The sequence below is a fragment of the Thermobia domestica genome, chromosome 13, assembly GCF_964235325.1.
Source record: "Thermobia domestica chromosome 13, izTheDome1.hap1.1, whole genome shotgun sequence".
In the NCBI taxonomy this organism is placed as follows: Eukaryota; Metazoa; Arthropoda; class Insecta; order Zygentoma; family Lepismatidae; genus Thermobia; species Thermobia domestica.
Genome location: NC_137466.1, coordinates 72,705,844 through 72,732,181, shown reverse-complemented (window position 1 = coordinate 72,732,181; position 26,338 = coordinate 72,705,844). Strand labels below are relative to the sequence as shown.

The 26,338-nt window shown below is 35.9% G+C and overlaps 1 protein-coding gene across 3 annotated transcripts in view; it reads right to left on the bottom strand.

Annotated features, from left to right (window-relative positions):
- DPCoAC (dephosphocoenzyme A carrier) overlaps positions 1 to 24,226 on the bottom strand; it is a 53,653-nt gene extending 29,427 nt beyond the window's left edge. The window contains exons 1-6 of one of the 3 annotated variants that reach the window (XM_081735909.1): positions 24,023 to 24,226; positions 16,274 to 16,442; positions 14,137 to 14,244; positions 12,638 to 12,825; positions 10,518 to 10,650; positions 6,844 to 6,976 (exon numbers count right to left, since the gene is read on the bottom strand). In XM_081735909.1, coding sequence (XP_081592035.1) covers positions 6,844 to 6,976; positions 10,518 to 10,650; positions 12,638 to 12,825; positions 14,137 to 14,244; positions 16,274 to 16,423 — 712 coding nt within the window. In that variant the 5' untranslated portion in view covers positions 16,424 to 16,442; positions 24,023 to 24,226. Of the gene's footprint in view, positions 1 to 6,843; positions 6,977 to 10,517; positions 10,651 to 12,637; positions 12,826 to 14,136; positions 14,245 to 16,273; positions 16,443 to 23,755; positions 23,781 to 24,022 lie in introns of those variants that run through there. The other 2 variants (XM_081735908.1, XM_081735910.1) reach the window with 2 other exon arrangements.
- Positions 24,227 to 26,338: the final 2,112 nt, after the last annotated feature.

Below are 26,338 nucleotides of genomic sequence, written 5' to 3'. Positions count from 1 at the left end.
GTTGAATAGCACTGGTCTATACTTTTTGTCTTATCTTGGTGTCAGGTATCACCTCCCAAACGTTGTCGGTGTTGTTTTGAAACACCCTGTATATTTATTCATAATCTTTACTCAAACGATCTTTAAGCAATTCTTTTTCTGTCCGGCAACAGAGAATGGAAACCATATTTAAATTGTTTGAAACTTAACATTCCTTTCCAGCACAAAGGTCTACATGAGATATAAACCAATAATTTAACTTGCAATTTCATTCAAATGTACTCCCATCAGAAATTAAGCCCAGACCTGCAGCACGAAAAGCATCAATGCTAACAGCGTGGTGTTTCCTGGAACTGACGATTTTATTTGTACCTATTGTCGCAATTGGAAGGGAGAAAACAATACTGAATATGCTTAGGAATTCGTATGTAATTAACTAACTCCATGGCCTATGGACCTCGAAGGTTCAACGCCGTTTTCACAAAAGCTCTTCACTGACTCCTGTCTTTAGCCAACTGGATCCAGTTTCTACTTTGTGTTCTTATTTCTGACATCCATCTTAATATTGTCCTCCCATTTGCGCCTAGGTGTTTCTAATGGTCGTTTTCCAATTGGATTTCCAATTAAAACTTATAAAGCGTTCCTACTTTCTTATATTCTGGCAACATGACTTGCCCATCTCAGCCTCCTACACCTGATGGTCCTAATAAAAGGTGGGTAAACGGTATAAATTATGCAGTTTCTAATTATCAAGTTTCCGTCATTCCCCATTCCCGTTTCTCTTGGATCCGAATATTCGTCTTAGGATTTTACTCTCAAATACTTTCAATCTGCGTTCTTCCCTCAATAAGTTACCATGTTTTTCAACCATACAGCTCAACGGGCATGTTTATCGTTTTATACATTGTAGTCTTCTGCAAAAAGCAGGGTTGGTAGAGACAAATGATGGTACACAATCGTTTTAATCTAAAACTTCACCACGTTACAGTATAGTCAATCCTAATAGGTAGTCCGAGGGCCAAGTCGCAGCCAAGCAGTGGGTGTATGGTGTCTGTCAGGGCCCAGTCGCAGCCAAAAAGTAGATGTATTGTGTCTCTCAGGGTCCAGATGCAGCCAAGAGAAGGTAGATGACCAGTCCTAAATGCAGTCTGATGCCTTCTAAAGTGCTATGGCGTCTTATATACCCTATCCTCATGAGTCCTAGTAGATCCTCGGGGTGGCGATGACGTTCGTCCTTTTTCGGATCACATGGTGGTTGATATCCTTCGTTTGCTGGGTGATGATAATGCTCTTGGGCACTAGAATGTCATGTGTAGAGTATATTATAACCCCCTGGTGGGTACAAAAAAACAGGCTTGAGGATTATTATTATTTTTCGGTTAAATCTGAACTGGTAGGGAGCGATCTGTTCTATGAAGAAGCACTGAACACTGTAATACCACTGGAGGGTTACAACATTGGAAACACACCATTACACTGGATAGTCATAAGGGACTTGAAGAGGAAGTGAAATTGAATGAGCTTCTAGCAGTTTTCCTCTGTCCAAAGCAGGATCAGTAGTATCACACCTCTCTCATGGGAGAGGTTGTAAGCGCAGTGGAGGTATTGGAGTGACCGTTCTAGTTGGATGGGTTGAGATATATATATTATGTTTGCGATTTTGTTTTGCCGGACGTTAGTCGATAGTACATTATGCACAAAAACAGAAGAAACAGGAAGAGACTGAGGACAGCCAAAGCGTTGGGTATGAAGTTTGCACATACTGGAAGAGATACAGTCACTATTTACTATTTAGGTACCTGTTAAGTAACAGGTTTATGTAAATAATACAGTCCACGGGAATGTTGAAATGGAAATCTGAAAAGCAGTCACGTAAGAGAGTTTCTTCATGTCTTAGAAGTGTTTGCATGGAAGTAATAGTTTGTTGGAGGTTTTGTTTAAGATTGTGAAATTAGTGAATATAGTTAATAGTTATACACACATTAAAGAAGAATCGACAAGTTACGGGCCGTTATGAAGAAAAATGTTGAATAAGGGAAGGCGAAGTATACACTGTAGTGGGTTCTAATGGTGATTACATTAATATTTGTTTTCCTCTGCTGATATTGATAGAAAAATGCGTTTCTTTCTTTCTCGTGTTTCTTTTCTTATGAACTATGAAGGACTTTGTTCGTAAAGAGCGAGTTGTAAGTGAATGAAATTTGATTTGACGGTATCTGTTTATAAGATTACATGGAACGCGTTGTTAAAAGCTGAAACGGCTATCTGCCGAGATCGTGTTCCTGTCTTTTACGAGGTGTGGTAATTAAATAACGAGACTGCCCACCTTCTGGGGGGGGGGGGGGTAGCTAATGATGTGTTGTTGATCTTGAACCTTCATGAGCAGCCACTGTTTGTTTCATCATTCTGAAAGCTTTTCTTTTCTTTGCATGCTTGCATGAAGAGGACAGTGTTCTGTAGTAGTGTCGGAATCATGGTGAACAGTAAAGTTGAGCAGCACATTACCATCAAATTTCTGGTGAAATTAAACAAAACAACGACGGAATGTTGTGCAATGTTAAAAGGGGTGTATGGTGATAATGCTATGTCACGTGCGCGAGTTTTCGAATAGCACAAACGATTTTCAGAAGGTAGGGAGGAGGTTGAAGATGATGAACGACCCGGCCGCCCTTTGAGTTCAAGAACGGACGAAAATGTTCAAAAAAATTAATGAATTCGTGCTGAAAGACAGACGTCTGAGCATTCGGATGATCGCAGACATGACGAACATTAACAAAGAGACAGTAAGACAAATTTTGCATGACAATTTAAACATGACAAAAGTTTGTGCAAAAATTGGCCCGAAAAACCTCGCTCAAGAACAAAAAGACATTCGAAAGACCATTCGCTGTGACCTCATGGAACGACTCAAAGCTGAACCAGACTTGCAAACACGCGTCATCACATGTGATGAAACACGGATTTTCCACTATGACCCCGAGACTAAGCGTCAATCCATGCATTGGAAGACTCCCACAAGGACAAGAATGAAAAAAACACAAATGAGCAAGTCGAAAGTGAAGGCAATGCTCATCGTTTTTTTTTTTTTTTTTTTTTTTTTCGATATCAGGGGTATCATGACTGAATGGGTGCCTCAGGGTCAAACGGTGAATCAGATCTACTACAAAGAAGTCCTAATCAAGCTGAGGGAAAGAATAACGAAGAGACCGGATTTGTGGAAGAACGATGCATGGATCCTCCACCAAGACAATGCGCCTGCCCATAATGCCCTTTCTGTGAAGCAGTTTTTAGCAGCCAAGCGCATTCCTGTGCTCGACCATCTTCCGTATTCCCCAGGCCTGGCTCCCTGTGACTTTTATCTATTCCCAAAAGTGAAAAGTACATTAAAGGAAACAGATTTTCAGTCTGTGAAAGAGGTGAAACGAAACGGCAGAGTTTTTGAACAGGGTGACATCTGATGACCTACAGCATTGCTTTGAACAATGGAAGGCAAGAATGGAGCGGAGGGGAGAGGAGTATATTGAACGGGATAACAGTCAATTGTAGACACCAGTCTCGTTATTTAATTGCCACACCTCGTATAATATCTCATAAGTGTTATTTTCGTGAGGTTTTAAACGGTCGAATGAAATGTCTTGAATTGTTTTTCTAAGAGATCTGGCAATTGTACTCGATCTGGAATTGTAAATTCTAGTTTAATTTATCGATTATGGTTGCTGGTCTATTATACCTTTTAGATCAAGCTTCTACTAAGCTGTTTTTGCGGAAATGAAGTAAACAAGCACTTTGTCAGAAGGTTGAAAGTTGGTCTGCGTGGTCTTCCGTTTCACATTTTCTCTTAACTAGAAATTCCCTATTGTCTTGTAGTTGAGCTGTTATGTTTAACTTGCAGTCCACTAGGGTCCTTGGTTCGTATCCATGCATTAGAAACAAGGCGGATTTCTTAGTTCCTGTTTGGACTATGTATGGATGCAAATATCACTTGTGGTACTAATTACTAATTTCGGTCATTGTGATTGACCCTGTTGCACAAAATTTTTTAGAGTTCTGAAGAATTTGGTTATCGACTTCTACAAGTCCAACGTCGCTTGATTGAAGCTCGAACAAAATTTGTATTGGAAATTATAGATCTTTGCTAAATTTTGAAGTGGTTTTGTTTTATGAACTGGGTGCTGGTGTAATTTGATACGACGAAATACTCCGTAACGCAATGTAATGTCTAGAGACCGGATGTTTAGGCACTAAAAGCCTGGAAAATAGGCAGGCAAATAGGCACTAAACATTTTAAAAATAGGCAGTAAAATAGGCACTAAAATAAAACCCGAAATAATGAAGATAAATACTCAATATAATTAAAAAATAGATTCAAGTCATAATGTTCAAAGAATATTGAAACATACTTCTTTGTTAATATCTTCTCTTATTGTATATATAAAAACGAAGCTTGTTATGCATTCCATATATACTGGGAGAACCTGAAAGATGTGCATATACGTCAAGAGGTGATTCATGACATCAAAAGAAGACAAAAAGTCCTTTTGCATGTTGTCGAATTCCACGTTGTGTAGGAGTGAGAAGGGGGCGAACTTGGAATCCAAAATCAAATCCTGACAATTGGAACGAGACATAAAGGTGTGCACATACTTCGGGAGGTGATTCGTGACATTCAAGAAGACTTTTTGTCTTCTTTTCATGTCACGAATCACCTCTCGAAGTATGCGCACATCTTTCGGTTTCGTTCCAATTGTCAGGATTCGATTTTCGATTCCAAGCTGGCACTCTGTCACTTGTGCATTACACGGAATTAGACCAAATACACGAGGACTGTTTGTCTTCTTTTGATATCACTAATCACTTCCCGAAGTATGTGCACATCTTTGAAGTTCACTCTGTATATATGTTGCAACGTACCACGTGCTTGTATTTACAAACACCTAATATACACATATATGTGTGTATTATTTACGTTATACAAATTACACGTTTCCCAATGAAGGCTTAATTTGAAGAAAATGCACAGAATAGGCAACATTAGGCACTAAAGCAATTATTTAGGCAGTAAAGGGCGAAACAGGCAAAATAGGCAAAATAAAATTGGCTTGAATCGAAACTATAACGCCCCATATAAACTTTAAAACGTTATTTTTGATCATATCTTTAATATTAAAGAATAGGCATTTTGCCTTACATCCGGTCTCTAGTAATGTCTTTGATGAAAAAATTTTTCGACCGTGATGTACCGTATCTACGCTGACATGACGATGTCCCTAGTAGCGAGCTCGGTACCAACCATAATTTATTTTGTTTTACCGTTTACTGCTGGGAATAGTCCTAAAGGGTCAACTTACCGTTTACCGCCAATGAAATCATTCAGATGATGTAACAATTCAGCCTGTCCGTCTTTCTGGAATTATTTTCGGTTTTTGACAGTCTATACATGTTTTAATTTTAAAGGCGAAAAATTATTTCAGTTGTCTTGGTAAATCTAGTGAGGTGCCGATGGATAGGTATGAATTAATTCGAAACCACTAATCTGCTTAAGTTTTAGGTGTGCATAGAAGATAAAGGAATCATAATTTTGGATGTGTGAGGATGCGGTACAAGAAGTTGTCTTTCAAACGAAAATATTTTGTGGCACGTAATGTAGATATTCTTGTTGGTTCGTTGCCCTCTAATATTGAAATACTATCTGCATAAGAGTTGTATTTCCGCTGCTCTTCTGCCAAATTTGTAAGTGATATACTGTGTTCTATTCTATCTTTTAGTGCAAAGAAAATTGGAACGAAATGCATGGGTGACCTCCATCTCATCGAAATTGTCTTCTTTTTTCTTCTATCTTGATCGTTTCTTTGTTCTAGACGGCTTATAATGTCAGTTGGATGGTTCTTCCTATCAATGTCTCAAATGTCAAAATGGTAGTAGACAAAAAATATCTTGTATCGTGTGTGCTTTCCTACTTTATCTGGTTGTGTGTTGAGTGATGTTAAGCATTTCGTATTGACAAATAAATTAAAATTTGCAATTAAGTATGAAGTAGCGAAATGTTTGCAGAATGCTGATGGGAGCATAGAGTTCTTTCTGCCATGTGGATGTTTGCCGCTCGACTCAATTGACGACCGCATTAAGGAACCACCTTCTCTGTTCTTGTTTTACGGTCGTAATAAAGTAAGATTCCGCCAACTTGTACTAAGGAAACATCTGCGTAAGCTCTGATTTCAGAGCATTGTCAAAATTATGAAAAGATGGTGCTTTCAAACGGTCTTCTTTTAATTTGTTAAAAAGATCGTCGTGTATACGGCTATGCCAATTAATATTCGATGGGTTTTAATACCTTACTTTTTGAAAGTCGCCACCTAGCACCTAATTTAGCAATACTTTGTACTCAAATCATACCAGAATATGTACCAGCTACATAATTCAAGGTCTATCAGCTGAGATATATTATAGGACAGAGTAAGTCTAAATTATTGACACTTGCAGCTTGAGTTCCTATACATTATTTTATTTGATAACACATCTTTCGCCTCCTCTTCTTTAAAAAAGAATGTGGAATGCATTTTTAGTGGCACTATTAAATATGAACACGTTTAACACACACCAAACCTACATAAAGCATTCTTAAGTGTGAATTTAACTATATAACAAAAAAACAATCCAAAATTATTCACAACATGCTATACAACACATTGCAACGAAATATATGAAACATTTTGTCAATGCAATTCATATCCACAACACAAAAGCGCATTGTAACGTACTAATAATACATTAATGATACACAGAAAGAAAGCAGAAAACAACATTATTTTCGTGTATAAGACAACAAAAGTTAACCCACACATACGCTTTTCTTATGAACCTTACCCCTATGCAACTTCTTGAGGGTTTCGTAAGTACCAAAACTAGTTCCTGCATACGGAATGACACCAAGTATTGTAGGAGTATATCCACGATACAATGATAATGGACCTTCTTCTCTCCAAATTTTAACAAATACCTGAAAGTGATTAAAGCAATATTAGCCTCAAGACCCGAGAAGATACTATTAAACCACTAACTTCTATATAGGGTCATATGAGGCTTTAAAAGGTAGACTGAAACTGGACCAAAAACTCTTTTTGAGACCTCAAAATTTTGTCAATTATTCTCAAATATCAGACTATTTTAATTCTCAGTGCATCTTTTACAATTTGTTAGAAATTCACAATTTGAAACATTTTGTATTTTGGAAATCACGTCTTAGAGTTGATATTCTGACTTACAATAGGGCATACTCAGGTAGGTAGTATGTGTAGGAAGCTACAAAATCAACATTTACTTGTAAAGTAATCCCCGTGTTTTACCTCCATTTGTGTTTCTACAAAATGATAAAGAATCGGTATGTTCACTTGCAACTTGGTTTTAATATTTACAAACTCCTTCCAATTACGAAGAGGTTCCAAAATTAATCATTGAGAAGTACGGCGTTCATGTCAAAATTTAAAAAACATTTTTTTCTCCTCTGCAATTGTTAGAATTCTACACAAGAAATATCTACTTACTTCTCCAATTACTTATACATTTTAGCTTGTTCATTATGTGCTTTGTTTCCAATTGATTCTAAAGGATAACTTAAAAGTACGGGAGAGACCAAATTGTATTTATTTCAGAGTGCAATCTGTATGTTACTTGAAGTTCACGCTTGAGATCAATTTAATTGGACCGTCTACCACCCTAGTAGAAGTGTGATCACGGTCACACATATATTGCGTTTTGGTATCGTCTACAAAGGAGGAGGAACGAGGTGTTATCAGGTATTTGTACGCTAAACGGAAAATTCAGATTGAAGTTCAAAACGAAATGGTGGAAGTGTGTGATGCTAAATGCAATCATTACAGCAGTACTCCCAGATAGTGCAAGTGCCTTGAAAAGGGCCATTAAATCTTATCGATTTACCCGTTTAGGTTGATCAACATCAGCCACCAGTGATGATTTCAAGAAGTGGTCCAGGAGAAAGCTTCCCCAGCGTTACGAAATTCTCCAAGCACCATATCTCCGTTCATGTTCCATCTGGATTACAAGCATTTTCGCAGTAATACTTTTTACCTTCCATGTCCTGGAAGTTTCCTCCACCCCGGAGGGACGATTACTGTCAGAAGCACTGAGGAGGCAATTTAGAGTGACTGACAGATCCATTTGAAAAAGTTGACAAAGAAGTTCAAAATTTCGTGAAGTACAGCATACGGCAGAGTAAATGATAAATTGGGCTGCAGCGAAGTCAGCACGCGATGAATGTTCAGAACCTGACAGACGAGTGAAATGCCCGAGGAATGCTTTCCTCCGACTACTTGGTGTACACGCGAAATATGGCAGTCCAGTATAATATGCAAATATTCTGTCTCCACGAAATCCAGTGTCACACACTCAGCTTAGAAAGTTCCACTTACAGTATTCTCAGACATTATGACTGCAACCACCTACGCTATCAAATTAATAAAATTACGTCCTCAATACGAAGGGGGAGGGGGGGGAGACTGCTTCAAGACAACGTTACCTCCTCCTATATTGTTCGAGATGCTTGATCAGAGCTTGATGAATTTGGCTAGAAAGTTCTCCAGCATCTGCTACTTTCATATATTTGGTTCTCTAAACCAATACATGAGCGGTAAACGATTACCTTTGGCTACAAAGTTCAATCCATTATCTGAAGGTTCCAGTTCTTATGTTAAAATCTAGGTACGGCAAATTGTATCACTTGGTTGGCTAGATTGTAGTTTAGCGTACCTATCAGCACGGACGCTATATAATATGTGAAGTTACAGTTTAAGGTGGAATCCGAACCACCGTAATCTGTTTAAATTTTTCAATGCTTTCCCACTGACAACCAAACCCGAACTCCGAGCGGGCGCTAGCTGCTAGGAAGCGGGGAAGGACACATCACTTCCTTGATTTAAATTTTAATGTGTTTTATTAAAGCTATTTATAAAGCACTGGAAGGAAAAAGTAGTATGGGTTACTTTTCAATCTCTCCTCGTATGCTGTATCTACCAATTTCGAAAGACAGTCAAAGGGCAGTCAAAATTTGTAACAATTTAAATCCATGAAAGAAGGGCTGCTCATTTGTATTTAATACAGTACACAGCCTTTAGCATTACCTTGAGATTAACGTCTACAAACATCCTTTGTTTGTACGGATGCATTGTTGGAGACGACGGAGAAAGGAGTCTATGGGCCACAGTACCTGGCCAGCCTTGTTGAATCGCGCATATTTCAAGACGGATTGATGTCTTCAGCTTAGTCATTTCAACTGCATTTATGTTTCCTCCACACGACATGTTTGCTCGTAACACAACTTCAGATACAATTTAGTTCCAAGATGATAGCGTAAGGGCACACACAACTTTGACTTACTTCGAAAAATGTTTCCTAATCAGTTGATTCCCCTGATTCGTTAATATAACTTGCCAATTTTGAACCCTGTATTTCACACCTTGGGATATTTGAAGGAGAGTGTCTATCGTTTGCACACGTTGATGACTGTACACTGTATTAAATGCGAATATGCAGTCTTTTATTTCATGGCACAATGAAATACAATTTTCCATTATTCTGAACACACTCCTGAAACTGGTAGCCTCAATACGCACCATCCTATATATACACACATTAGAGGCCTGCACGTGACGGAATTTTTAGTCCGGCCCCGTCCCGGCCCGTGAATTTATAATGTGAGGCCCAACCCGAGTCCGAAATATGTTTAAGGATTTAGCCCCGAGCCCGGCCCAAGTTTGTGTGATAATCAAATGAGCCTGAAATAAGTCCAAATTACAGAAACTTATTTATTAACGCAAAATTGTATTTTTATTTACAGCAATTAGAGGTTTAATTTTGCAGGTGTGCTTTAAGAGTTCTCCAGAAAGACCGATCTAATAAATATCGTTGTACAGTGTATTTACAAAGTTAGACCCGAGAAATATGGTAGTATATTTAAAAATTTACGGCCCGAGCCCGTGCAGACCTCTAGTACACAATTTTTTGTAATGCAGCATAAATATACACTTTTAGAGAATTAAGTAATTACCTCTTCCAGTATTCTATTATTAGTTTTTTTTTTTCGCATCCATCGAAAATTCAGCAGCAATTGCACAAATTAAAAAAAAAATCATGGACATTGGGAAGTACTACTAGTTTCATGTATTATTCTTTTCACATGAAACAGATTGGTTAGCTTATTTAAAGTTTAATGTCCATTTCAGTACAGAGGCTATGACACGCGGACCTTTGGCTTAAGGTAGGACCCGAACCATACGGGTTCTCACCAAATATAAAATCCGAATCTTCCGAGCCGAGTAAGTGCTAACCAGAGTCATGTGAAAGCTCTGCATGAACAAAGAAATACAATGCATTTGCTAAATACTATAAACATAGAATAGGAAAAAAAATTGAACGTTTCCACAATCGAGTATAATTACGTTGTATATTATCTGTCTAAAATTTTGTATTATATATGGATACATTATCCATATATATAATACAAAAAGACAATTATACAGACTCACCTCCGTAAGACTACAATACTGGTTCTTATGTGTAACAGCCATTCGTGCTCTGGCCATATCCAACGGATATGTCATTGTCGCAGAGGTAATTCCAGCTAAAGATCCGGCAAAAAACCTCTTGAATGGGTGCGTTCTTCCAAGATAATATTAAGGAAGAGAAAAATAACACGAAATAAGTTGCAAAACACGGAAATCGTTGTAAATACTTTCCTTCCATACATATAAATAATTCAAGATTTCCAATATGATTACAAAATACGTTATATAGTCAAAAATCTATCCTGATTCTAATATTGCTAAGATACAATCTAAAAGTTGTTTAGGAATTATTGAACTTAACACGAATAAAAAGTAAGTACTCTCCTTTGTATCCAGACGAAAATTAAGCAAAAATAGAAATTAAATAAAAACTGTATCTTTCGTCTGGATACAAAGGTGAGTACCCACTTTCTATTTATGAGATATGTATTCTATAGTATTCATTAACATGAAATAAAATTCAACGTAAGGAAAGAACAATACAGGCTGGTAAATTCAATATTATTTATTTATTTATTTTTCATTTTATTTAGTACTAACGATACATCCAAAAAACTATTTCACAGTGGAAACAATAATAACAGAAGTGAATATGGGAAGGAATTTCTGCAAGAATCAAGGAATATGTATTAAAATACTCTACTGTCAGTTGATTGATTGAACTGTCGAAAACCCTGTTATATCACGATCAGTGAGCGAGAATGTGCTAACTATTAACTTTCACCAACTATGTCTGTTTCCATTGCTTCAAAGCTTAATGAATATATATAATTATGTGTAATTGAAATTATTACATGGTAGAATTTTAATTTGCTGGTTATATTATGCTGCGTGTTCTAAAAATGGCGCCCACCGACCACAGAGCACTATTCTACAAGTCAAAATAAAGCGAAAATGTTATATGGTAGTATACCCTCCGAGCCCTATGAGGAATCAAAATTTCACTACGTGGCAACATCGCAAATTAACTCGGAACCATTAGCATTATTCTACGATTCATCAATCTGTTCCATCGATTGCTACACTTATTAAAAAAAAAAAATGCTAGTGTCAATCTATATAGACTTTAATTGCCATCTGCAAAGAACTGATGTAACTATTTTAATGATTGGTAGAGCTACTCTATGGTTCTTTATCTGCGACGTTGCCATATAGTCCAATTCGCGTCTCCAGACAAGGACCTGCTTTATTTTGACTTGTAGAGTAAGTGTTCTGTGGTCCGTGGGCGCCATTTTTAGAACATTCAATATTATATATATATATATATATATACGAAAGATTGTTTTATTCTTTACAGGCGTTATCTACATACTTTACAGTACTTTTAGAACAATACTTACAGAAAAAATAGAAATTAAGAAGCACAGAGATATCTTCTTTATTTCTTAATTTTATATCTAATAGACTAATCCCACGAAAATCGAACTCTATCTACCGAAGATAATCACATTAACTATTTCGACACCTAAGAGTTTGAGCCTTGCTAGGGTATAATCATTTCTACAAATATGTTTCTTTTATTCAAATTGTTTACTGTTTTATAGCAACCGATAAGCAACAGCATAAGAAAAAGCTTATACTGCTAAGATTGACGACAGTCATACATGTACTAGACAAACATAATATCGTAAAGAATAAAACGCATAATAGAATATTAAGATAACCGTTAATTTACAAACGAAAAATATCACGATGACAACTTTCATGTATTTACTGTTAGATGTGCTTTGCTCTTAGGTCAATGGGGACGGTATGAAGATTATGAAACTGTAACAATATTAAGTCCACGGACTTAAATAAACGGACTTAATACGGACTTAAATAAACGTGGTGAGGGCTTTAACACACAATAACCGTGGTTTCCATGAGAACACTGAATTGTGGATCCAAAGGTAACTTATTCTGAAAACTATTCTCAATCACACATTTTCTTGACACATCAACAATTAAGAATTACAGAAAGTACTTCTGCACAAAGGAACATTGACTAAATATAAACCTGATTCGCTATATGTATCTACGTAGGAGGGGGGAAAAAATAAAAGAAAGAAAAAAAATCTAGTTCTTAAAACAAAACTTACTTTCTGTCCATATCTACCCTGAGCACTCTCTTCCACTGTTCGTGTGCGGCAAACTGAATAGCAGCGTATGGGATAACTCTTGCCATAGTCGCAGAGTTTCCACGCCATAGTGACAACAAGCCTTCTGTCCTGTAACTATGAAGAATGAATTTCAACGCTTTCTTTGTTGAATATCGCTTATTAGATATCTGTAAGAAAGAAGACAAACAGTACTAATATTAGCAATTTACTCAATCACCTCATAGTTAGTACATTTTCTAATAAAAGTTTGATAATGAAAACATGATACCTAATTTTATAATCAGTGATGAGATTTCTACGCAGAATTGCTATTGACTATATACTGTATTCACAAAATCATGAAATAGTATAGCTGCAACTGAATGATTTCAATTTCGTATAATGTTTAGTTGCGAATATTTGTTTCCGCTAAAGCATTTGAGCTATTCAAGTATATTAAACATCTGAATGTTTATATGTTTAAGGTAAGCCCGTAGCCAAACTCCGTCTATAAAAATTGTTGCGTGAGTACCGCAGGATTATGAGACATGTATTTTTGGATAGTGTACATGTTAGTTCCTATGTGAAGTCTGGACCAGACTACGGTAGGTCTCATAGTTTCGGAGCTTTCAAGTTCATTTTTTCATGTTTTCGGCAGCTTGTAACTCCGAAATGACGGATTTCTGCACGGAGGTTGATCTATACTTTTTTGTCTTATCCTGCACCTCCCAAACATTGTCGGTGTTGTTTTGAAACATCATGTATATACTTCATATTTAAGAATGATATAATTAAAATTTAATATTCTTCATATTTTGTACTTTTAATTTCCTTATTTTTATTTTCTTCGTACTTTGCCCCTCTCTAGTCTTAACAATGTTAGAATGTCACATTGACAAATGGCATAATAGACTCCAGCATGTACAATCTTGTTCAAAATGATCTGGCCACAATTTCTCTTCGAAAAGTACAGCATTCTCTCCTACAGCTGCAATTAAATAAAACAAATGTGGATTTTCTTTAGTCAACTGAGATCTTTATTTAGTAACAAAGCATTAGAGCTTTCTATTTATGATTGGGAGAAGATGATCCTTTAAAGCAAGGCGAGTGGCCATGATTTTTTGAACAAGATTATACAGCATTGAACACAAGATAATTTTTGTAATCCGATAAATGCTTCCCAATACTTGTGGCTAATTTGAAGCTAACTTGATTAGGATTTGCAAAGTCCATAAAATAAGTTAGTGGTTGTTAATCTTAATAAAAATGTGCCAGACTTGATCTATGTTAAACTCAGAAGGTATCCATTCTATTCTTTCCAACATTGTTATGGAGTTATTAAACAATCATCGACTCTTTTGGAAAACTGCCAAGATACAAATAAGGTAAAAGTATTTAGTGGAGCAGCATAAATATCAATTTATTATTCAGGTAACAATCATGAATAACTCGATTTCAACTATTAAGAAGAAAAATAATTTATTTAAATATTTACAAACCTGAAAATTTATTTTAGTGCGATCTAGAGGTGCTATAATTGTTTTCGCAAGCGCTCCAGCCATTGCACCAGCTAACAGGCTTGTTACGACTCTGTCCGTATTAGAGAGCTGAAAATGTATTACATAATATTATATGTGAGATCTTCATAAATAATACGTAAGATCTGCCAATAATACACTAGTATTTTACAAGCTGTTCATTTACTTGGATTCTAGACATTATAAAGACAATCCCTTTATTGCAAATTATTATTATTCAGTGAAATATTTGTAAACACAACTGATTTCATTTCTTTTAGTAATAATTTTCACTTAGTGTGTTTCTAACAATGATACAGAACTGGGAATTACTAAAAATTTTAGATACTAAATGTTTATTATACATATTTTACTTATAAACATCATGTTAAAACAAAGACATTACGTCTCTTAGGAGAAAAATAAGAAAGTGTCATTTTAAAGGAAAAATGAATAATACCATTTAAAAAAAGTTAAAATTTCTAATCCTCGCTTACACACTTTCTTGTTACTTAAAATTCCTATTAAAAAAAAAAAAAATCACATCTGTAATGCTGACGAATCAAATCTTAGGCCACTTACTCTGATTTGACTTTCATCCCCAGATAATGACATGCAAAACTAATGTATTGCATATTACAACGTAAAATACAAGTACTAATTTGTAAACACAAGTATTACACGTTTCTAATTTGATTCTCTACTTAGTTTTATAATATTGTGTTGTGTGAGGTTGAAATGTCCGTATTAGATCTGGTGAAAAACACCTCTGTAACGTAACTAATGGGTAAACTGGGTTTACAAACTCCGTGCTTGCTCAGAAAACACGCTTAAGTGCCCAGTCAGTCAGAAGACAGTATTGATGAAGAGTGATGTGTGAAAGTCTGTCACGGAGAACACATAACTGAGAGTGATTTTCCTTTACGAGTTCAAGCCGGGACATTCTGCACATCTAACTGCGAAACACATCACCAGTAAGTGCATTTGGACCAGAAGTGTTGAATGAACCGACACACACACAGTTTGTTCGTAGAATTTCGTGCCGATGACAAAACCTTGACAAACAAGCCCCACGACCAGAGATCATAATACATTTTGATGAAGTCTTTAGAAAAATTATGAAAGCGAACATTCGGGAAAGTGCTCGTGCAACTGCAGATGAATTCGGCATGCACCATATACACTGTCGTTCGGTGGATTAGCGCAATCTGTAAGGTAAAAATGTAGTGCTCATAGATGCCACACGAGTAGGCACTGGCCGACACAGATCGCCATCTGGAGGTGTGCAGTTCTTTAAGTGTATGTGATAACCATAGAAGTTTCCAGTTATTGATAAGATTTTAAAGATACGATAATAAAAATATATATAATAATTGAAAATAGTCAGGAACAGCAGTTTGATAGTGATCAACATCCAGGAAGATTTCAAACGTCACTCCTCTGCCCGCAGAAAGTACTGGTCTATCGTGCGAGCGATTCACGAGGTCTTTCTCTGTTGAGCGGGAACTATTACTGGGATTGTTACAGTTCTGAAATCTATACAATTCACCCCAAACTGGTCCGCAAGCTGCCTCACTTGTCCTCATGTCACACAATGCACGCCCAAATGCGACTCAAAGGATGGTGAAAGCTCTCAATGAGTTGCAAGAGAAGCAAACCTTTCCTCACCCACAATATTCTTCTGACGTCTTTCCTGCCGACTGCTACCTCTTCCAGCATCTTTATCACTTCTTGGCAGCGTCCCTGATGACCGGGCAGTGCAATGTGCAGTCGAGGACTTCTTCGCAACGCAGATTTCTTTCGACATGGAATCCATTCGTTAGGCTGACTAATGGCCAATTCATCTAGTTACAGCTGGAGACCACACTAATTAACCAAAGGTCGTACTTTTCATATTTTTGGCCTTTGAAAGTGAAACACATCAGATGGACATTTCAATCGCACCAATATAATGATATCTTTACACAATATTATTATAAAATTTGGTATATTTTCTAGACAAAAGTAGTCCAAAAACGTGCCTTAGTAATCGTGAAAAATTCTCAATACTGTACATGACCAATTACTTATGCATTTGAATGTATTTTACATTGACAATAAATCTCGCTATTTTGTTTACCTTTCCAACACTCTTTGTTCCTTCTTTGGCATGCTTCTGCTGTACTTCAGTAGTCTTGCTTACAGACACAGAACTTACAGCAGATGCCAGCTTAGCAGATTCTTCCCTTAACATAACCGCAGGAGTTGACTTTTCTACGGTATGGCTCATGGTTCATTTTTCTCGCTCACTGCAAAATAAAAGGCACAAATTCTATGAAAAAGATCACATTTAGTCATCATAAAACACTGATAAGGTCTTGTATAATAACCAAAACTATACTATACGAACTATAACAATTGAAAGTGTTGAAACAAACAGAAGAGTGGTGAACAATATGTAAATAAGGTGCAAGATAACTTGGGTAAAATAAAAGTTAAATTTGACATGGTAATTTCTTTGAACCATGCTTCAACATTTTGATCAGTCTGAACCATCTTCTACTGACTCGTTACAACGCCAAATCACACTTTTTGCATCATATTTTTATTTATTTATTTTCTAAGAACCCAATTTGTAAAGCATCTAAGAAAGAAGACACTCCCATTTAGAATAAAACATAATCATAGTCTAAAATTATGTTCATCCGATAAGCTATGTTAAAACAGGTAAAAGTAATTAACAAACATGATAACAATGCTTTTGATGAAACAATATGTACGTTAAATAGCTGTACAAAACTCTCCTTAGGGTTATATACACACAACGTACTACAAAGAAAATTACAACCATGGCTGTACAGCGGTGGACACTTCTAAATGGTACACCTTAGCCGTAAATCTCCATATGGCTGTACCATTTAGAAGTGTCCACCGCTGTACAAGATATATGTTATCCACGTAGCTACCACTTCGAGATATGTTACATTCCTTCTTATGTGTTTCCACACCCTTCTGTTATTAACGCTGATGCTGTACTGTTCAGACGATTAAAGTACACAATACGTAAAACCTTCAAATACTGATACGAAATCTTTAGTTTAGCGACATGGTTATGTACTGTAGACTAAAGAAGTTTAGTGAAGTGGAAACAGTATTTACCTAATAATGCGTAGTGATTTGAATCCTTCTACATATTTCAGCATGAATTTCACTGTTACTATCATCAGGACAAGTAATTTGAGTTGATACAATGGTCACATGCCTTAAAAAGTGCTGCTCTATGCTGCTCTAATTAAGTTTCAGAATATTTATCATTCTGGTTGCTTAATTTCACAGTTATAGGTGATAATACAGGATAAAGAACCTACTAGTATGCCTATAGAAGTCGCAGACACATGGTGGAACGTAATTTATGAGAAAAATTAGGCATATGATCTAACTAACTCTATGGCTTATGGAACCCGCAGGTTCAATGCCGCGTTCACAAAAGCTCTCCACTGACTTCTATCCTTAGCCAATTGGTTCCAGTTTCTCCTTTGTATTCACATTTCTGCGAGATCCATCTTAATATTGTCCTGCCATTTTTAATTTCTTTATAGCGATTTCTATTTCTATTCGGCTAGGTTCTGGGATATACGGTTCTGCGGCGTGTATTTCCCTTTCTCCACGCACATTAGTTTTTGGCTGCGTGTTAAGCAATTCAAGAAATCTTTCCATCTATTTAAGATGCTGTTGATAGCCTTTCTTAATTTCGTTGATCCCCTTATACATGTCTCGAATGTTTTTACTTTCACTAAGCTCCTTAATTTTAGCTTTCAAAAGTCAAGTTTCTTTGTTCTAAAATTTTAGAAGTTTCCCGCCTGATGCCTACGAAATTTTGTGTAGTTATTTCATTCGGATTTTGTAGCCAACGTAATTTTGCCTGTTGTCTCTTCTGCGCTAGTTGAATGTATTCCTGGTCGGACCATGGTTTGTTCCTACGTATTTCCGCGTGTCCCCCCCTTTTTTTTTTTTTTATTTCTGAAATTTTAATGCTATCTCTAAATTCAATCCAAGTATCCTCGACACTAGTACACTCCAAATCTTCTAAAATCGAGAATCTATTCGAAACTTCAATTTGGTACTCCTCTCTTACCTGACTCCCTTCTAATTTCATTAAATTAAATCTCTCTGTTTTTAGACACTGAATATTTCTTTTATTCAACGGTGATCTCTCTCTGATTATCGCTGCTACCAGGTAGTAATCAGCGTCACAATCAGCTCCTCTAAACGACCGAACATCAATTATGCTAAATTGTCTTCCTCTATCTACTAAAACGTGATCGATTTGATTATGTGTTTTCCCGTCTGGTGAGGTCCAAGTATATTTATAAACGTCGCGATATGGAAATTTTGTACTCTTTACGATAAGCTTTTTGGATTTTGTGAAGTTCACGAGTTTAACATCGTTGTCATTACTTTCCTTATGCAAACTTTCGTTCCCTATAATCGGTTTGAAAATATCCTCTCCTCCTACCTTCGCATTGAAATCCCCTAATAGAATTTTCATATGGTATCGCGGGAGTTGGTCAAATATCCGTTCCACTTCTTTAATGTCTTTTATATCGTCATCCTTTTCTGTGTGATCCTATAGACATATGATCATCGTAGCAATTTAGGTTTTTCTTCGGATTCACTTGCTCTGATGATGGTATCAGCGGAATTTGAAGCCGAAACATATAGGATGATTCAAATCACTATGTATTAATGGTTGGTCGGTTGGATTAGAGTTTAGTGTCCCGTTCAGCAACGAGGTAATATGAGACGGACCTACAGCTTAACGTGGCATCCGAAACACATTACCTCCCGCCGTATTCGAACCCGGGTCTCCGGCGCGCGAAGATGCGTGCGCTAGCCATAAAGTCACCAGGGAGGTCAACAAGGAGGAAAGTACCATTTACACCAGAGGATAACAACAAAGATAGACAGGTTACCTAAGAAAATTTTTAAAATAAAGATCAACATGCAACTTAGCTGATATTATTTAAGTAAATTTTAGATATACAGGGTGGACTATTTATCTCGAAACCACCTCATAACTTTCAAACTAATCGATAAAAATCGATGAAATTTTGTACAACATATAAATATCGATAGAAAGACTGTTTGAAATGCTCTGTAATACCACCAGATTAAGAGTGCTGCCAACCCATCATGAAGTTGTATTCTTAAATGGCGCTACGCCAGGTTATTACATCCTTCAAATCTACACTTTAAATTAAAAAAAAAAAAAAAAAAATACAATACCACATTTATTATGCAGTCTTATAAACTATGGAGACTACAAATCACAAACATCTGTAGACATTTACGTTTTGGAGGCCTCAAGAATAATAAAAACGCAAATAAGACGAACGTGTCAAGTACCTTAATAGCGCATGTGAAGTACCTTAATATCGAATACTATAACCACGGTAGACTCATTTCTGACTACCAGTAAAAAATAAATAAATAAATGAAATAAAATAAAATAAAAAAAATAAAAAGTTGACTTTCACTTTTTTTTTCTTTCGAAAAAGTGCTTATATAAGTATCACATAAAATTATACAGACGATTTTCAATTAATCTAAATATCACAATGCCATTTATAGCAATTTGACATCTCAACTCATTCCGGAGATATGACGAACAATGTTAATTAGTTTTCAATGCTGCTTGAAATTACAAAACAGCGAGAGCTTGTTCTAATTACAAATACCAAAACTATTGCTGTAATGTTCTAAAAGCAGACAAAAGACACTTTTTAAAACGATTTCCCACAACTAGGTACTTTTAAGCAGTATAGCAATCTCTACCTATGTTTTTCATGGCTTAAATGCCGGAAAGTAGATCCAGAAATATGAAAAATACGTAAATAACTTGATTCACCATTTTTTTCTTATAACTAGAAAAGTTATAGGGAAGAAATGGTGAATCGGTTATTTTTTATGAAATTCATACAAACTAAATAAGTTTAATGCCTTATTTCTACATGTTAAAAGCTGTGTCTTGGTACCATTTTAAATATAGGCATGCTGACGTCAAACATTAGGGTATAATCAGGCAACTAGTTACCTCTAGTGATAGGTGGAGGTTCAATTTGATACGTCGATTTTCAGTCTATAACAATGTATGTTGGTGAGGAACGGGAGTAAGTACGTTTTGTGGAGGGGCACGGATTACTGAAATTGAGTCCAGTTTGCTAAATGTAGGAAGGCACTGAAAATAAAGAAATTGAGGAAAGATTACATATTCAAATGTGAAAATCCTGTTGATGGTGTGAATTTAAATGATCTACCACAAAAAAGAGTCAGTTGTCCATAGTTTACTGAAGGCAGTATCGGAATTGCACAAACTGTAAAGGTAAGTAATCGCAGTGAATGTGCTAAAGGTATTAATCTAACGTAACGTACTGTTTTTTAGTGGCATCCTCGTTTCCACGCATGTTCACTATCGCTGACGCGCTTGTTCTCTATGGACGAACTGCCGCTCAGGCCCCCTGCTACGCTCCTATCCTGGCTTGGTTAGATAGCATTCATGCTTTCTGTTGGCCATCTAGCACTTGTTGGTTTGCGATTTTTACAGTATATTGTGAGAAATATATGCAGTGTATTGGTATATTCTCGGACGCAGTATTAATACACAAAACGGTGACGTTCTCCTAAAGTAAATGCGCACTGACGAATTCTTGAGGAACACTTTTTAATGTAGTAACAGAATTTTCTGATAAATGACAAAACCTGAAAATACTAAACCTATTCTGCGGCACAAAGGCCTCTTTCATATCTCCGAAACGAATTGCGATATATTACTGTAAGCGATATTATGATTTTATGATTATTGAAAACCATCTATTTAATTGGATGTGATATTTATTTGGACACGTTTTATTTTTGAAACGAAATGAAAAATCTCAATTTAACGTTCCACAGTTATGCTTGTTAGGCTAAGGGAGACGAATGATGATGATGATGATAAGTGAATGATAATGGAATACTTCGTGGAATGAAAATGCGGGAAGAAACTAGAGTACCTCGAGAAAACTCATGGACACAATGTCGTCCACTACAAACTTACTTGTCCGGAAATCGAATCAGGGATCTTATGCACCAGAGATAAGAGCTCTACCACTGAGCCACTTTATCGAAATAAAACTTTTGAAAGGAAACTAAATTCTCAATCCCTTGTGACTGTGTTTCTGTTAGAAACACGTCATATCAAGGTCACAGTATTCGACAATATATATATCAATATGTCCATCTCACTTGCGTTATTACTGCTCTATAATCCTTAGTTTGCAACACTAAACTATTTAATAACTGGTACTAGGACTTAGGTGAAAGAAAAGTACTGAAATAGGCGAAATGAAGAAAGTGGAAAGAAACGGGAGAACCCTGAGAAACCCATGAACACGATGTTTCTCCAACACAAAGCTCATTTTGTGCGAGCTGAGATCGAACCAAAGACACCATGCATCAGAGGTGAACAACCTCCCACTGTGCTACCGTGGGCCCGAAAACTGTCAATGAATATCACAATCTGATCTCGGTTTATTGACATTTCAAGGCGTAGAAGGTGAAATAAAAATCAACTGAATTTGGCAACATTCATTACTGTATCTCAATGTTAAAAAATGGCCGACTTTCTCGGTTTCAGTACAGTACTTTATACAAGACGGAGCGGTCTACGTCTACAGACCCTAAGGGGGCATATTCTGTCTTCACGACAAATTCCAAGTTGGATCTCCAACTTCTACGAGGGAGGTGTTTTCTCCAAACTAGTCTCAAGTCTGAGTAAGCTGATCCCTGTAGACTATACCTTACAGCTTGAATTATGATTCACTGTTCTTGCTTGGAAATGAATTATACCTCTAATTTTTTTATGCAGTCAACAAGTTTCTGAGCATTGTTAACAGATTCTGCCTCTATGGTCTACTTGACCAAGGTAGTCCTATCGAAATGGCATATATCCACCTGCCTAAACTTGTAACAACTTAATCTGGAGGAAGCGGTAGTCCCGTTGTCTCTTTAAATACGATACGGGAACTAAAGTAGAACTTCAGCAACGAAACGAATAGTTTTATAAAATTAACATACACTGTGCAATGCTTGTGTAGCATATTTTATTACATTGTTATATATTTTAAACAAAACTATTTGCGTTCTTGTAGATAATGTAAGGACGCAATAAATCAACGTTAATACCATCGGGGAATGAGAAAGAACTTAAGACCTATATCGGTACAGTATGTACGAATAATTAATGAAAACTAGATATTTAGTAGTTAGTTAATGAGAATCTCTTGATCAGGTAGAGAAGGTTCGGATGGCATTAGTATCTCCCTCAACTCGTTTCATGGTTCCGGAACCGAGTACCTTGTTTTTTTCTAAATTGTGATAAAGCTAGAAGTACAAGGGCTCTTGGGGCTTCTAACTCCTTTCGCTAGCTGTCCCTAGCTCAGCTATATTTTGTAAAGTAAGTAATACACTGTAAACCTTATATGTGCAAGATTGGGGGAGATACTAAATATCAGCCGAAGGTTCTTTTTGGTGGAATATCGTGGATATAAATTTCGAGTTTGGAACCCCAAAACTCAAGTCCTTCCTTGAAAACAGTTTCAGCAATTCCTCACTAAATTCTATTATTTGGTAAAGCACTAAAAATCTTAGTCCTAGCAATAACCTGGTATAGTGCCATATAAAACATAGATTATTTTTAATATTCAATTTGTTTGTATTACACAATAAGTCAAACGATATTCCCCTGTTGGTATATACTAAATCTTAAAAATCTTACGAATTTTAACAGTTTAAAACTTACGAAGGCGTTTAAAAGTTAATGATCCACCCTGTATAATTCTATTTTGCAACACTGTATATTACAAATAAGCATAACATAACTGTACGGTAGATCAATTACGCATTCCTTCCGTACTCAAATCAACAGATAGATCAGTAACCAAATTAAATTTTAAGGTCTACCAAAATAACACTCGCTAACTCGCTATTAACTATGAAGGAATTAAGTTCCCATAAGCCTCGCCGAGCCAAACATAGTTAACAAATGAAAGAAATCAAACCTAGCCTAATCTAAACCGAACATTACCTATTATAATTATAGTCATGTTGAAAAACTGGCGGAGTTTAACGGAATAAATGTCCTATGAAGTATATTAATAAATAAATTACTTTTCGTTTTTAATCTTGACTTTAGTACAAGGGCATATTCCGGTACTTGATACTTTAACGCGCCAACTTTCAATAATAATAATAATAATAATAAAAAATAATAATAATAATAATAATAATAATAATAATAAAGAAATAATAATACATTAAGTTTTATTATAATGCGTAATTACGGAAATTACTATTAATTTCATTAAAGAAACTATTTCAACTCTACCATATTAATCGAAACAGCCAAATACTATGTAAGAAAATTACTGAATAATTCTGTATTAATATAATTAATAAAAATGTCAGGAATACAAAAGAAATTGCCGCAAGATATTTCTACTTTTCTGGTAATATTTTATGTGTTTCAAAGACTCCATTTTAGGCATTATTCATTAAATTATCGTATTTTTACTTTAAAGTATACCGTTCTAATTCCAAGTATCTGTATATTTTCCATTTATCTTCGAAAATAGCACTATTAACTACACTATTTAGTGAAAATACGAACGAGATTTTTCTACACCAAATCATCTTTGTACAGCCCACTCCAGGCACGCAGCAACTGGGTTCACTATTTTTGTTTAGCTATTTGAGACAAAACCGATGAGGATTTTAATTTCTTTTTATATAACATATTTCTCTTAAAGGTTAACATAATGACTGACAAAATATTTCCAGTGAACACATTTACCAATTACCTTCAACCCTTTCTCCTCACATAAACATAACGTGCTGACACAAAACGATAAGAACAGATGACTCTCCATTTCTGGGGAGTGCTCGTCGAGTGTTTTCGCGCAGGTTATGATTCCCCTGCGTCCCCCGCCCGCGTTACCCTAGGACAACAACAAGAAACGAGTCGAATATCGAATACCAATGAAACAAACCCAATAGAAGAAAAACACACAGACATACACAATTATAGTGTCCAAATTAACAGTTAAAAAAGAAAAAAAATATTTTCAGAAGTTCGTAATTGTTAAAAGGTAATGATTCTCAACCATCGATACGCGAGAGACAAAGGGCGAACATACACGAAGTAGACTGATTTTTTTCCTTGTGTATTTGAGACTCAAGAGATGTTTCAAACGATAAACGACGCAATTCCGAGAACATGAATATTTAGTATAATCTACCCAATACTATGCATACGCAGAAAAAAGAAAGAAAGAGATTGTGAAGGTGCAAAAAATATTATTATTATTATTATTATTATTATTATTATTATTATTATTATTATTATTATTATTATTATTATTATTATTATTATTATTATTATTATCATTATCATTGTTTGAGGAAGGAAGTATCGTCCATTTAACTCTTGTAATTAGAGCTCCCTTTTGGCTAAGAGGCTAACGTACGCGCCTTTGGCGTTCGATTCCCGGTGGGAGCTCCTATAAAGTTAGTTCGAATTCCACGTTAAGCTGTAGGGGCAAGACTAGTGATGTGAGGTGGAAAATTTTTCCGGAAAATTTTCCGTTCTAAAAAAAATATCAGTAATCAAGTAACAATTCCTCAGCAATCATAAAATTGGTTGAATTCATGTATAGAAATGTTAAAAAGTGAAAGATCGTTTAAAGAATCTGAAAATTTCATGGCTCAGACAATTTTCAGTATTATGTAGGAACAAATAAAACAATTTTTCATGAATCGAAATACTTTCTCTTATATGGAAAAACTGAAGAACTTTTTATGAGTTGGAAAATTTTCATCATTTTGAAGCAAAAAGTAAAACAAGTTTTTGTGAATCGGAAAGTTTTATTGCTTTGTAGAAACAAGTGAAAGGAATTTTCATGGATCGGAAAATTTTCATCACGATGTAGAAATAAGTGGAAAAAACTTTTCATTAGCCGGAGAATTTTGGACATTATGTATAGTGACGTCAGGTGGAAAATTTTCCACTATATTTAACTGCACATAGAGCTACAAAATTGAATTTCTGTAGAGGAAAGTTATGGGGCGTTTACACTTAGTCGATTTGCGTTCGATTCAGTTGAATTGACGTCACTTTCAACTTAATCGACCGTGTAAACGGGACTTCAATTTAATCGCTTGTTGATCGAAGGCGACTAATCGACTGGCAACTGAATTGAAAGACGTTCTATTTTCTTCTGCTATAACACCGCAAATTGTACCAATTACTGCTTGCTTGGACATCTTTAAAATTGCCAGTCGATTTCGAATCGACCAGAGGAGAGCGAGTCGACAAGCAGCATTCAATTTCGGTTGAAACAATTGAACACATCCATCGATCTGATTCGGCCTAGTTGCTTCGATTTAGTCGCAAATGCAACGAGTCGATTTAGCCGTGCGACTAAATCGACCAAGTGTAAACGCCCCATTAGTCAGCAACAAATTGTAATTTTCCAATTAGCTTTCGGGAACCGGAAAATTTTCTAATATTTCAAGTTGGGAAGTAAAATTTTACACAGTGTTTCTCTCTCTCTCTTCCTCTATGAGCTCCTTCGTTGCTAAGTGGTTAGTATACACGCCTTTGGCACCGATTCCCAGCGGGAGCTCATGTAGTTCGGATTCCACGTTAATTAGTTGGGCACGTCTTATATAGTCTCGCTATGTCATAAGAAGCATTCTCACGTTTATTTGAAGTCGATAAGTCAAGTACTTACCGAGATATTCGGAATTTTGTAAAAGCTGACAGCATTACCAACTTCTACAGCGCAAAATTCTCAACTTTTACAAAATTCCGAATATCTCGTTAAGTACTTGACTTATCGACTTCAAATAAACGTGAGAATGCTTCTTATGACGTACCAAATTATCCTATAAATTTTAAACCGTAATGTACTTATGGCCTTTTTCGAGTTGTTGCACCATATCCAAACTCAACTTTTGTCTTTTCTGTTCTGTCAACACTGTTTAACGGACCCATCTAAACTTGGTGTCAATTTAAACCGTTCTGGCCAATATTTAAATTATTGTGCAAAACTAGTGTGTACCTCACTCCCTGTGTGTGCAAAAGGCGTTTAAATGTGACACATATTTA